The following is a 15,107-nucleotide window of genomic DNA, read 5'->3' on the forward strand; positions in this document are numbered from 1 at the left end:
ATTTATATACATATATTTGTTGGGTCTGAGCTCTATTAGTAACTGGAAATCATTAGTACTCGGCCTCACACGGGCGGCACCATTATGTTAACAGTACTCTACCTCATGAGCTGGACACCAAATGTGTTAGATTTCGGTTGTTTATCAATTTATTGGCTATCACAAATTAAGAAAATATTAATATTAAAAATATTAATATTAAAGAATAACTTTAAAATGAATTAAAGTTCACGGGGCACCAGCCTAAACTAATAGGCAAAATAGCCAATATGGTTTTAGTCTCAATTTATTACCATTAATCTGGAACTCTGATTAACCATTAGCTTACTAACTATTACCAAATTACCAAATCAATAGTAAGTTACAGTTGAAGGATTGGAATTCTACCGAGTAGAGGTTGGCAATATTCACGCTTGTGCAACATTAAACACACCAGTAGTTATACTTAAAAAGGCATTTATTTACAATGGAGCAGAGTAAAGTACAATGTCTAATCTAGCATATACAGGTGTGTGTGTGTGTGTGTGTGTGTGTGTGTGTGTGTGTGTGTGTGTGTGTGTGTGTATGTGTGTCTGTGGGGACACAGACAAAGGCAAGATGGCCGACTCAAAGTGGTCACTGTGACCACATGACCTGAACAAAGAAGACTACAAAGATGGCGGTAAACAAAGAAACTACTAAAATGGCCGCTGAGACCACCTAGTGTGTGTGAGAGGGAGGGTGTGAGTTTCTTTGTTAGCCTAGCTCATGTAATCTAATGGTACCAGGTTAGAGGGGGAAGGTTAGCTTCATGCAGGTTCTAGGACTGAGACGTACTGCTATGTGTGTGAACATACGAGTACTCGATTAACTGTATGACTGACCACAACCTAAGCAAACATTACAACAACAAGACATCAATCAACAAGTACATTAACAAGTTAAGGCTTCTGCTGATTAGCTATGCTGTGCTGTGCTATGCTGTGCTGGGAGAGGTTAGGCCCAGTCCGTTAAGATTACCCGATCCTTGGAACAAGCAAAGAGGTCCTTTCCAGTGGTTTGTAAAATCCAGTGAGTTTGGGGGGTTTCCTGGTGGAATAAAGTCCTGTCTGGCTGTGTTGCTTGCTGGTATCTCCTTTGTTCTCCTCACAGAGTTAGCTGTTCCATGCTAACTCTGCTACGACTCCTGTTGCTTGGAAAATCAGCTGGCCTTGTGTTGTAGCCGCTGATTCTGAAGAGGATTTGGTTCACTCACAGTTAATCCGAAGCAGGTCGCTGTTGTGGAGGAGAAGAGTGTTTGCAGGCTGCTGGTTGCAGGCCGGCGAGAGAGCTAGTTTCTCAGGTAGCAGAGCTGACCTGGGCTGGGGCCTTGTTGCCCTTTGAAGAACCGAGAGGAGAGGGCTGGAGCTGCTCTCCAGAGCAAGCCAAGAAGGGAAGAGAGAGAGAAGGGGTCTAGAAGACTGGTTTTGTTTGTGACACCTTAGGGGGTCACATGTCACACGCTGGCCCACACTGGCTGGCCAGTGGGGTCCATGGGGGGGAAGGGTCATCCCCAGGTGTGAACCGTGAGGAACTGTGGGGTGTGAATTCCTTTGTCCAGTGGAGCAAAGAAACATTTGGTCTATTGAATGACTGAGTCCCAACAGTCCCCCCTTTGTTGTCAGGATGCCACCTGACGTGTCATCCTGAGAGCATAATGTATAGTCCATTTGTCAGTTCATTCAACGGGTAACATCCGGGCATTTGTCAACACTATCTATCTTGGCTAAGCAAGAACAATCAGGTTACAAAGCAGAGTTCAGATAATAACCACAATGATCGAATAGTGTAAAACAACTAACATGTTTCCTAGTTACTCATGGTGTTAGTGAGGACAGGAAAGTCAGTGATGTTAGTTTGTTAAGGTGAGATATAGAGGGTGGCACCTAGAATGACAAGATTTGGAGTGTCTGGGTGAGTGTGCCATGTATATGCAGTGTCCTAAACTTGTATCTGACTTGATTCAGAATTTAGTTTGCTGCTGCTGCTGCTGCTGACAAACCCATTGTGTCCATCTGGAAGAGTGTAGGGTACCCTGAGCCTACTTACTGTCAGTACTCAGTGCGGCGAACTCTGGAGCGCCGGTGCTTTAAGTTTTCTTTAACCTGTGGCACAAAGCTGTAGCACTTTGAGTAGCTGAAGGAAGAACATTCAGAGGCATTGTCACTGTCTGAATTAACATGGTCAGAGATGACGTGGTCATTGTCTGATCCATGTGTTGACTGGTCCTGTGTCTGAGCCAGAATTTCTGCGTAAGGCCGTCTCCTGCTCCTGTTGTGGGAGTGCCTATCTCTACTCACTTGGTGGGCGTGGCGGTTACGCTCAGCACCCATATGTGGCCTTTTATCACCCCCCTTCGATCTGTTCTGAGGGTGATCTTTTGAGGTTACATGTCTGTGTGACGCTAAGGTGTTTGAGTTGCTAGGCTCAGTTGTTTTCCCCCTTGCCTTGGAATTGACCATGGTTTCCCAAGCCATTTTTGTCATTTTCTTTATTTCCTGCATGGTGGGCTTACCTTGATGCGTCATCAGTGTAACATGAGTGCGTACACAGGGATGGAGGTTTCGTAGGAACAAAGACTTGAAGGTGGAGTTCTCCTCTAAGCCTGGTGTGTTCCTACCCTGAAAATATGCATGCCTCAAACGTTGGTAAAAGTCATTGGGATGTTCATGGCGGGAGTGTTTGATTTGTGAGGCTGCAACCAAAGATTCTATCTCATCCGCAGCAGGAGAGAATTCTTCTGTCAGTGCTTGACAGAGCTCTTTGTAGTCATCTCTGACACTGGGAGGCAGTGATTGCATAAACTTGTGGACTGCTTTTGAGCTGGTCTTCCACACAAGTTTAGTTTTCTCCCTTTGGGTTGCATGGGGCAAATCAATTAGGTTGTGATCTAACTCCCTAAAGTAGTTTTCAATATGTTGATCAGAGCTGTCTGGATCAAAATGTTCAATGTCCTTTGCTAATAACTCAAGCGCTTCGAGGCGGGGGCACTGTGAGGTCCCTACTGATGAAGGCGAGACTATGCTAGCTGGACTAGAGGAAGGAGCTGAACAGCGGTCATCACTCTCATGGAGGTGCAGAGAGGAGGCTGACCAGTCCGGAAAAGTTTTGGTCCTTCTGTTGGAGGGGTGAGCACAGGTGAAACTGTTATGCATCAGTGGCTGATGGGAACATGAATATCCTCTACCGGATAAACTACCTGTCTCTTCATTGTCAGTTTCAGGAAGATGGGAAGTCAGGTGGGTGTAACCTCTGTCTCTCAGTGGAGGTTGAGGAGCTGACTTCATTTCCCAGGACTTAGGGTCAGTTGGGAATTTGTCCCATCCTCTGAGTGGAGGCGGAGTTAACCTGTCATTAAGGGAAGAGTGTGAAGCAGAGAAACCAGAATCACAAGCACTGACCGATCGTGGTGGAGCAAAGCATTCTGATTTAACCCTTAACAATTCTTCCTTGTGTGAACAGAGGTCTACCTCTGCTGCATGCAGGTCTCCTAAGTAGCGCATGGCTTTCTTGTTAGCTTCCTTAACTTCCTGGAGGAGAAAAGCATTTTGAGCTCTAAGCGATTTTACCTCCTCCTCTAGGGCTGCTTGGCTCTGAAGTGAAATGCTGGTTTGCCTGTGGAAGTTCAACAGTACACATCTTAACAATGGGCCTTTGGATGCAGTCTGAGCATCACCTTTGTCACTGAGTAGCAAGTCTATTTCTTTACTGCACTCACTGGAATTTAACTTGCTGATAAATTCTAGGTAGCCAGGCTTCAGGCTCTGTGCTAGGGAAGAAATAAACTGCTCTACACAGGAGTTCTCCATTGTTGTGTCTGGGAAGGAGGCAGGTTAAACAAGTTTTTTCACAAAACAAGAAGTCAATGTAGTTGGCTGTGGTGTTGCGCTGGCAGACACCTTGTAGTGTAGTTTGGCAGTACACTAGCCTAACTAAACAATGCAGTGGCCTACACTATGGGGGGTAGCTTCCTGTGGAGGAGGGGCAGCTACACTAGTGGGCATAAAGATTAAGGACAGTAAAGGCAAGTGCAGGTTTACTGTCTGCTTAAGAAATGTTTCAAAAAGCAATGACTGAGATGCAAGGCAGTAACAGTCCAAAGATTATCTCTTCAAGTTGACTCAGGCTGTAATGCAAGGCAGTAACAGCTAGGTGCAGAATTTGGGTTTCACAGGGCTGGTAGCACGCTGTGGCTCTATCTCAGGCTCTATTTCTTACTCAGGCTGAAATGCTTGGCAGTAACAGCCAGGTATAAGCTCTCGGTGTTACACAGGGCTGTCGGCACACAGTGTTTAATGTTAAAGGGAGCAGCAATTCTGACAGCTTTACTAGATAGCATTGAACACGTGGTATTCAAATGCTGGACTGAGGTTCTTACATTTCCTACAGAATAAATTCAACTGGAATTGTTAGCAACAATAGCAGGCTCTTGATACTAAGGCTTAAGTGTTAGCTATTAATAACTGGAGGACGTCTAATATTACTTCAGGTAAAATTAGTAAACCAATTCTCACCACAGTGCACTTGTTTGTAAGTACACCTGGACGTTTACTCCTGTGGTGGACTAAAAAAAATGTTTTCAACCTTTGCGGTTTTGGCCAAATTATGAATTTAATATTGCACAATTATGAATATTTGCCAACAGTACTCGGCCTCACACGGGGGCATCATTATGTTGGGTCTGAGCTCTATTAGTAACTGGAAATCATTAGTACTCGGCCTCACACGGGCGGCACCATTATGTTAACAGTACTCTACCTCATGAGCTGGACACCAAATGTGTTAGATTTCGGTTGTTTATCAATTTATTGGCTATCACAAATTAAGAAAATATTAATATTAAAAATATTAATATTAAAGAATAACTTTAAAATGAATTAAAGTTCACGGGGCACCAGCCTAAACTAATAGGCAAAATAGCCAATATGGTTTTAGTCTCAATTTATTACCATTAATCTGGAACTCTGATTAACCATTAGCTTACTAACTATTACCAAATTACCAAATCAATAGTAAGTTACAGTTGAAGGATTGGAATTCTACCGAGTAGAGGTTGGCAATATTCACGCTTGTGCAACATTAAACACACCAGTAGTTATACTTAAAAAGGCATTTATTTACAATGGAGCAGAGTAAAGTACAATGTCTAATCTAGCATATACAGGTGTGTGTGTGTGTGTGTGTGTGTGTGTGTGTGTGTGTGTGTGTGTGTGTGTGTATGTGTGTCTGTGGGGACACAGACAAAGGCAAGATGGCCGACTCAAAGTGGTCACTGTGACCACATGACCTGAACAAAGAAGACTACAAAGATGGCGGTAAACAAAGAAACTACTAAAATGGCCGCTGAGACCACCTAGTGTGTGTGAGAGGGAGGGTGTGAGTTTCTTTGTTAGCCTAGCTCATGTAATCTAATGGTACCAGGTTAGAGGGGGAAGGTTAGCTTCATGCAGGTTCTAGGACTGAGACGTACTGCTATGTGTGTGAACATACGAGTACTCGATTAACTGTATGACTGACCACAACCTAAGCAAACATTACAACAACAAGACATCAATCAACAAGTACATTAACAAGTTAAGGCTTCTGCTGATTAGCTATGCTGTGCTGTGCTATGCTGTGCTGGGAGAGGTTAGGCCCAGTCCGTTAAGATTACCCGATCCTTGGAACAAGCAAAGAGGTCCTTTCCAGTGGTTTGTAAAATCCAGTGAGTTTGGGGGGTTTCCTGGTGGAATAAAGTCCTGTCTGGCTGTGTTGCTTGCTGGTATCTCCTTTGTTCTCCTCACAGAGTTAGCTGTTCCATGCTAACTCTGCTACGACTCCTGTTGCTTGGAAAATCAGCTGGCCTTGTGTTGTAGCCGCTGATTCTGAAGAGGATTTGGTTCACTCACAGTTAATCCGAAGCAGGTCGCTGTTGTGGAGGAGAAGAGTGTTTGCAGGCTGCTGGTTGCAGGCCGGCGAGAGAGCTAGTTTCTCAGGTAGCAGAGCTGACCTGGGCTGGGGCCTTGTTGCCCTTTGAAGAACCGAGAGGAGAGGGCTGGAGCTGCTCTCCAGAGCAAGCCAAGAAGGGAAGAGAGAGAGAAGGGGTCTAGAAGACTGGTTTTGTTTGTGACACCTTAGGGGGTCACATGTCACACGCTGGCCCACACTGGCTGGCCAGTGGGGTCCATGGGGGGGAAGGGTCATCCCCAGGTGTGAACCGTGAGGAACTGTGGGGTGTGAATTCCTTTGTCCAGTGGAGCAAAGAAACATTTGGTCTATTGAATGACTGAGTCCCAACATATTGTATATACATATAGTGTATATATTTGCCAAGGCTGGATCATGTAAAGGAGGCATTGTGTCCTATTTATTTCCAGCTAGGCTGCTACTCTTAAGCATAAAGATAATGTCAGATGCCACATGCTCATTGATTGTTTGCTGTATCATCTGGTTCATTAACAGTTAAATTTATATTACAAGCACGTTGACAAAAACAGCTCACAGTCATCTCTTAGCTGTGTCAAAATACTATAATTTCTAGAGAAATTATAGTATTTCATTCAATAGAATGAGGCATGCCTCATTCTATTGAATTTGATCGTATAGACATTTCCTGCCTGTAAATACAGTATTTTATGTATCTACCTTTTGTAGACAAGCATCTGACATCTCTGCACAGAAGCAGTGCTTAGCCCACTCAGCTCTGTAATTACATGTACTAAAAATAAAAGCACTGAAAAGACGAGTGGCTCTCTGCTATCCTTAAAAGGACAGATCAAAAAATCACCTTGGTATATATAAATTATACATCTGCAGATTTAATGATGAGGGAAGTACTTGTAGCTACACCACGTTTATTTATTTATAATTACATAGAAAACACGTATCATAATTCACACACAGACAAATTTCATTTTATTTGCTGATAAAGTAAATACCAATATAAGGTGGAAAAAGGAAAGAGAGTACATAAATTATAATATTCAGTAATGTGACCTCTTATTAAGTTCATCAAATATAAGTTACAGAGAGGAATCCATAACTGCCACTAAAATGTTTTTCTGTCTCTCAAAAAATGTATACAGTATACAGTATACTGCGTACTGTATCAAAACTCCTATTTCTCACAAATGCACACAGTCATGTCGACATATAGTTGTTAGTAAACATGATTACAACAGCCACTTTCACTTGCAAGCTTCCACCTCTGGTTTCCTGAAAATAAATGGGACCAGACTAAGAGACAGAAGGAAAGTCTGTGGCAGCTACAGATGCACGGCTGCTGAAAATTGACAAATCCATTGACATTTCCAGCCAGAACAATTTTCCCTGTAATTCTAAAAGAGGCTTTTTTTTTTTTTTTTCCTTCAGACCGCAGAAACCCATGATTGGCGTCCACAGTCTTTGTGGGTACAGCACTCTTCAAATTCTACTGTAGAGAATGTCCCAACCCCCCCATTGTTATCACTCTGATTCAGTCCATAGGAGGCCTAGTAATGACTAAAGGGTGCTGTCTCCTTCAACTCATGGTACCCCTGGTGGTTTGGCTCTGTGAAGAGACAGAGAGGTTAGTTAGGGCTTGGAAGTACCACAAATCTATCTCTTCCACATTAGCCAGTGATTTGAAAAGACTCTTTTAGAAATATAGGTGATTCAGTTTGATTTCAAAAAGAAACAACAAAAATAAGACAAGTCAGAAACAATACAAAGAAACAATTTTACCAAACTCTTTTATTTGGATTTACTGCTTACAGTTTCTCAAACTGCTTCCTCAGGTCCACTTGAATATGAAATGATTCTGTTCAGTTATATTTAAAGCACTTTGTATTCATTATCCTTTATCTTTAGTCTGGAGGTCACTTAATAATTTTCTGTACATCCCAAATGATGTAGACAAAAATAGCCACTAGTAGAAAGCGTTTAAGTGTGTAGATAAGTGTTACGGTACCCAGACTCATATTCTGCTCCACCAGAGGCCTCTTCTCACTGCAGTTCACCACTCTTCCCTGTGCTGCTCCCAGAATGGTCATGATATCCACTAAGTTGAGCTTCCCTTCCTCCTTGGCCTCCTCCACCTCCTCCGCCAGCTCCATCGCAGCCTCTTCCCGCTCCTCCATCTCTTCTTGGGTCAGCATTGCGTTTAAGCCTTGCCCTGCAGTGGTGTTGCCTACCTGTGGCGGCGCCAGCGAGCACAACGCCCTCACGTTTCCGTAGGACTTTAAGTGCGCTACGTTGGCACGCAAGAACAGCAGAAGGACATTGAGGTCATTTAGCGGGCAGCCGAGCCTGCGGCGGTTGAGGAGATCCAGAGCTGGGAGGACATCATAGACGGAGATGAAGGTGGTGTCCCAAACAAAGAGCCGAATCAGGCTGAAAAGAACAATGGGGGCCAACAGGACGTAGATTGCGCCGTTGGCCACGCTTATCACCTGAAACACCAACTGACCAATCATTTTACACTGAACCAGCTCAGGAACCCAGTTCTGATCGCGCAGCATGCCGGTGCGGACAAAGCAGCTGAACTCATCCTGCAGGAAGGCCGAGAGGTGGAAGTAGGCCAGGTAGAGACAGGCAGCGGTCATGAAGGTCAGGAGGAGGAAGCCACGTAAGAAAAGCATGCTAACAAGGAAGTAGGAGTTCTGTTTGCACTGCATGTATCGCTCCAGCAGAGGGTACTCAAAGTATCGCTTCTTCTTTGCCCTGCAATCGGACAAGGAGAGGAAACTCAGCACAATGTTCTCCTTCATGTTCATACGGCTAAACATATTTCAAGCTGGGAACCTCCCAACCCAACACCCAACCACAGCTTTCTACTTTTAGCTACTAGGAGCTGCCCACCACAACACTCACAACAAACCATACACTGAGACTCTTGGATCTTAAAACCTTGCTCAAGGGTATATCAATGGTAGCTGCTGAGGGAGAGGAAAACATTCCTCTTCAGTTTCCCGAGCCACACTCCCCAGTTTATCGAGAGATTCAAACTGACAGCTTAAGATCACCTCTGTAACCTTTGGGCAATATTTCTCACTGGTGGATCGTTTTTATTTGCTGCTCCAGTGACCCAATTTCTCTATGGGAATCATTAAAGTTTCATTTAACAAAGGCATAATCTTGTCTTACGGCAAATATGCACTCATAAGATTTGGGTATTCAAAATATAAACAAAAAAAAAAAAAAAAGGAAAATATATAGTATTTTATTTGAAACTGATACGCATAGCAGTGGATATTCATGCCACGACAGTCACTGGTCTCTCACCTCTGCAGCTCAGCCTGAAATGTGAGCGGGTTCTTAGTGGTCTGGCGCATATCGAGAATGCTCTGGGCCAGTCGGATCGAGCGGTTGTATGACTTATCTAGTTCGTCGATTACGAAGAGCAGGTCTGAGCCCAGTGAGGGCATCACGAGCTGGCGCCAGATCAGAGCTGGCAGGTACATCAGCACCGCCATGGCCAGGAGAGAGTAAGGGAACATCTGGACAGACAATGAGAGAAAAGGATGACAGGGTGGGGAGAGGCAGATGGAGAGGAAGAAAAAAGGCAAAGTAGCAGAGAAGCAGACAAGTCACATAAACAATGGCTTCACAAAGCGGTATTACAAATTTCTGATTTAGAATTACTTTCCTGCTTGTGACTGGGCCTTAAATGTCAACTGCACTGTTTCAGAATACTTCACTAATGGTTGTTGCAACAAATCAGGGACTGTGCTTCTTATTAAAGGTTTATGCTGACATTTTCAACTGAAGTCTTGCAAATCACAATAAGGATAAAAATGTTTCAGCAGTTTGTCTGACAACCACTTACATGTGACAATAACAGGTCAAGAAAGCCTGATCAGAATCTCTCGACTTACTTTGTGAACCCAGAGAGAGCGCTCCTCAAAGTTCCCATCGCTGTCAAATTCGTGATGCATGAGAGAGTCCCAGCAGTATGTGTCAACGTAGCTGGCCTGCTTAATAGTGAAATTGCTGGGAGGGAAACAGCTGATCTGAGGCCCTGCAGAATAAACAAATGTTGATCTGTAACATTATCTGCTCATATAGGGAATTGGTTCCTGCAGCCTCCTTTGATCCTGCTTTATCAATTTGCCTGTAAGCAATCTCTAAGCTCTTGATATCTCTCTCTCTCTCACACACACACACACACACACACACACACACACACAAAAACACATATACTTAAATACACACAGTGCTCAGTACAGGAGGTCCACATCCAGACACGTACATGTGAGCTTCTGCATGCCCTTTTCTTTTCAGTGCTACAGATTTTCACCGGGGAAATCATACGTTTCCAAATGGCAGCCTGGCATTTAAAAACCCTGGGTGGCTCCCTTCCAAAACTGGCCTCCTCCACCTTATATTTAGTTCACCTTGATATTACCACATATAGTCTGACCACTTGAATGCATGCTCTACACCCATCTGTCATTTCCCAAGGGTTCTCCACCCTTAAACACAGAGCTCGGGAGGAAACACACCAAAGGGTGTGCCCCACCTACAACACAGCCTTACAAGAGAAACATGGAGCTTCTATTTTTTACAAGCACCCTCCACATCTGCCCAGCTGCCTGTAAGTAGAAACATACTGCCACTAATTTACTATCAGGATGGAATTTCGTGTACCAGTCCACCTCATTATAGGCAACTGGTACGTGGCCCAATTATCCTATAGCCATGTATGTGTGTGTGTGTGTGTGTGTGTGTGTGTGTTATATGTATTATATTTGTAATCACATATATTGAAAGTTCTGGTTCTGAAATAAATGTAGACCCTTTTATAGGCCAACATAATGAGGCTAATGATGAGGACAGATGGTATATGAATGGACAAGACAGTGATGGTTCATCAACATCCATTATTGGCAGCCACTTAATGAAAGAGTAATGAGTGTTGCAGTATAAAGCTGTCTGTCATGTTCTTTCTGCTCAAAGCCTCACAAACCTCTAAAGGCATTATGGTGGAGCAATTCATATAATTTGCGTTCAATGGAGAAAAACATGTTAATATTAAACAGAAGACTGAAAACAGATGTTTTCATGTGATATATGGGTTACCAGAGAAAATAAGTGCTCTTATGCTCCACATTATAATAACGGGAGCTACACTGGTACTTGCTAAGGTTTAAGTTATGGTGACTGCTGTAGTTGTAATAATAACTGACACCAGCGTATATTCTAATGCAGCTTGCTATGGGAATCTATTTTTCCAGTTTGCTTGTGAGAGCGTGTGTGGGCGCATGCGTTAACAAGTCACCCTAAATAAAAACGACAGCACATGCCTTCTCATGAAATCTCATAAAACCGTCTCCCCCTCAGCTCCCAACCCCTGTGAGCCATTTGGCAAAGCAAGGGGCGCCTAAATTTCTGCCACTGCTCCTATCTCCCACTCCCACTCCCCAATTAACTCTGGCAGATCATCCCCACATTTCTTGCTTTGTACAAGAATTCTTGGCTGAGAGTCCAGGTGCAAGTAAACCAGACTCCCAGACAGCAGCGCAATCAAGCACTGTTGTGAAACTGACAACCCGGCAGATAGGCAGCCAAGATCCATCAGTCGAGCCGCTCAGCACCATGTCATGTTCGACGCCCCCCACCCCCCCTCTGGTTAATCAACATATCCTCTCATTTGACTGAAATAGAGGGGAGCCGCCACAGAAGAACTTCGGCTTGTAATTACAGTGTGCCAGCGTTAGTGAACGCTGCTCTCAATCATCCCCCGCGGCAATTAGCATCAGGAGCATAAGGCTGATTGCAGACCAGCTCTGGAGAGATGATGTTTAGTTTAAAGTCAAGCGAGTCAGCCTCCTCGGCAGCAGACTCTGACTGCTGAGGACTTGCCACGTATCCTTTGGTTGTCAGATGTACTTTTTGTGTTATTTATGTGGCCGTGGACTGACAGGCTGTGGGCTTGTTTCATGTGAAAATACACCAAACCAATCCATTCAAAACATGTTATTTTCTGCTGGTTCTAAATCAGTTCAAGAAGTAAAATGAACAGCAAAACAGTCAATAAACTACTGATTGGAGTTTGAAGCCCATTGTGATTTTGTGTTTTTAGTGACATTGCGTTGTCATATCATTATTGCTATTCTGGTTTCTGTTGTGGTGAGGCGTTCATAATGGAGCCAGCAGTCAATGTCTCCCTTCCTTTTATGATAGGTGCTGTTTAAGTGTTTTCTTCCTCTTGCTTCACAGCAGCCTAAATTTGTCGAGGAAAGTGCCGTGTAATTATGGCTCTCATTGTTATTGCTCTTAATAATTAGTTTCCTCAAGTTGGAATCGTAAGGGATGAGATGTTTCTGAGTGCAAAGATAAAAACCTGCTGTGAAAGAGCGAATATATGCACACTTGTCAGAACTTTTAACAAAACACATTAGGCTCAACAGCTAAACTTCCACTTTTACCTTCAATAGCTTTGGAGTTTTTACAGTTTTTCTTCTTTTATTACATGAAAACTTTGAATTGTTTTTAGTCCTTTGTTTTAATTTTAAATCAGCTAGCATTGACCTCAGGAATAATAAGTATGTTTACATTAGTATGTATGATATTCCTCCTCATCACAAGTTGAACTAAGTGCAGTTTAGCCAGTACATAGTGAGCAATTCAAGGACAAACAGGGCATAATTACTATACAGAGGGCACTGCATAACAGTGTCACTGAAACGTGGAGTAAGCATCGAAAGCATGGACAAGCATGGAATAAAAAACAAGCGCTCATGAATACAGGATGTAATTAGGGGCAACAGCAAATGGAAAACCAAACAAAGGTCCTAACATAGTTTTTTAAAAACAGTGGATGGAGACAGAGAGTTGCTCACCCAGGGAGATCTCGCGGGCAAACGCCATGCACACCAGCAGCAGTGGAAGCCCGACAGACACAAATTTGATGACCTTGTCCAGAGGAAGCTCCAGCTCCAGGTGGTTGATCCGGTTTATCCCGGGGCCGTCCTGCAGCAGGGCATCAGATAGCATGGCCTTGGCCGCCGCCTGGGCGATGGACATTTTGAACACCTACCCCGATGATAAGAAAAAGGTTTATTTTTTGACACAGTCAAGTAGAAATAGAAGATACCGTGTGTTCTCGGCGCTGTAAGTACAAATCACACTCGTGACCTTTGTCACATATCACTGCTCGCCTTTCTCTATCTTATCTTCCCTGTCAGTCTTCGCTACATGTGATATAATAAAGCAGAAATGCCTACAAATCTACAGTAATAGAAGAAAACCTCTAGACTGGTGACTTGGTGTTCAAATTCAATTATAGGATCCCATGCCAGGTAAATATTTTCAACACATGATGAAAGCTATAACCGCCTTACCTTAAGTCTTCCAGCTTTCTCTAGTGACAAAATTATACAATATGTTCCAGATCTAAAAAGTTCCTGTAAAGGCCTGCACAGTATTGGAAAGCTCCTTAAGTATTCAGGGAGGACCTGGGTAAATGAGAGGTTGGATCTGGGCTGGACCAGGCCGGGCCGGGTCTGGCTCTAATTACAGAGAAGACATCTGGGATCATGTCGCCCAGATGGCACTGACTGCAGCAGACCTCCATTAACCAACATTAGGCCATACAGTTTTGGGTGTGTATATACATGTGTGTGTTTTCTCTCTGGTATATCCATGCTGCTGTGAAGCACAGTGGCTGTGGCCCACTTCAAACAAGTGAACCATTGCCAGTGGCTTTTTCAGCCTCTGTCATTCTGAGACTATTTTTACTTCACTGGGAGCTGCTGCTAAATACTGTACTGTACGGCATGTTTCTGACCCTGGTGTCTGAGAGAAAAAGTCCCATTTGACTGAATCAATCTGACATACAGGAGTGAATGCGAAGAGCTGCACTGTGCTCGTTCGGATTTTAGAAACATTCAGCTTTGTATTGTTTTGTTTTTTCGCCTGTGCGTTCAATCCAATGTTATTATATTTAATGGTATAAATAAGAAGTGCTGCAGTATGTCTGCAAGTTTATCAGCGTTAATGATGGTTTGTTCGGTCCGATCACACAAACATGTTTTCATCAGGAAAGTAAAAGAATTTGTTTGTTCAAATACTTTAAAAATCTCCAGTTTAAATTTTCATGACCAACAATCTTTGCCCTCTCTCACAATCACAGATAGAAGTAGCATGACATTGTCTTAACACTGCAAAACCTCTATTGGGAGGAGATGATGGCGGGTGATTGGCCAGAGAAAACAATCCACTCCTATCAGCTGTTACTGGTTACCGGTTCTAGACTGCTATGACTGGGCGGGCATTAAGAGATGTTGACTGGTCACTAACTGCCAGACGTCAAGACACACTATTGGGATAATCTATGGGTGTTTCTTTAGGACTGTAAGCTATAACATGCATTATTTTATATTATCTAAAACTAATACATAAGTCCATAATGTATTTAGTTTTATACCAACTTCCACCCCACCCCCCACCCCCCTCATAAGAGGACAACTTTATTTATATCTAAATATCTATTCTTACGTGGACTGGTAAATGAAAAAAATATTAGATCTGCCTTAATCCGGTATATTTTTCTAGTCTACTAATGAATTTTCTATTCAAATGAGATGCTACAATGTAATTGGCAATGTGAGTCTTAGATTTTATGGTCATTATCAGCCACTGCTGCAACCGCAAGTGCTGTCTGGGTGTTGCAGTGCTTGTGCATCTGGGTCGGGATCGGTGGTCAGGTGGAGTAGTAGTACCGTGAGACAGAGCCCTCTTCTGTTGACCATGGCCCCACAATAGTGGCGTTGCAAGATTTAGCAACCAGAAACCAGTGCATGGTGACAGAGAGCGAGAGAGACACAGAGAGAGCGAGAGAGATTGAGAGAGAGAGAGAACCGCTGAAAACTTTTTTTTTTGTCTTTGTTACTACTGCTACTACGTGGTGTAAAACTGCTAGCCAACACTAATACACAAGCAGCTAACTAGCTAACCGATACGTCTACAAGGTGACTGCAAATGATTGACAATAAATTATCCCCAAAATCACAATTTGCAAGTAGCCAAATGAATCTGTCAGATCTAGAGATCAAATCTAACGGATTAATTAAAACTAAAACCAGGCTGTTCTCATCAGAGTCAAGTCACTGAGGGTGACAGCACAGAGC

At 43.4% G+C, this 15,107-nt stretch overlaps 1 protein-coding gene across 2 annotated transcripts in view; it reads right to left on the minus strand.

The window, feature by feature from the left end:
• Positions 1 to 6,841: 6,841 nt before the first annotated feature.
• LOC130182205 (homeobox protein PKNOX2-like) overlaps positions 6,842 to 15,107 on the minus strand; it is a 99,088-nt gene continuing 90,822 nt past the window's right edge. Inside the window, exons 1-5 of one of the 2 annotated variants that reach the window (XM_056396926.1) lie at positions 12,819 to 13,002; positions 9,852 to 9,994; positions 9,259 to 9,473; positions 7,946 to 8,697; positions 6,842 to 7,546 (exon numbers count right to left, since the gene is read on the minus strand). In XM_056396926.1, coding sequence (XP_056252901.1) covers positions 7,488 to 7,546; positions 7,946 to 8,697; positions 9,259 to 9,473; positions 9,852 to 9,994; positions 12,819 to 13,002 — 1,353 coding nt within the window. In that variant the 3' untranslated portion in view covers positions 6,842 to 7,487. Of the gene's footprint in view, positions 8,698 to 9,258; positions 9,474 to 9,851; positions 9,995 to 12,818; positions 13,012 to 15,107 lie in introns of those variants that run through there. The other variant, XM_056396927.1, reaches the window with a different exon arrangement.

Source organism: Seriola aureovittata, chromosome 15, assembly GCF_021018895.1.
Source record: "Seriola aureovittata isolate HTS-2021-v1 ecotype China chromosome 15, ASM2101889v1, whole genome shotgun sequence".
NCBI lineage: Eukaryota > Metazoa > Chordata > Actinopteri > Carangiformes > Carangidae > Seriola > Seriola aureovittata.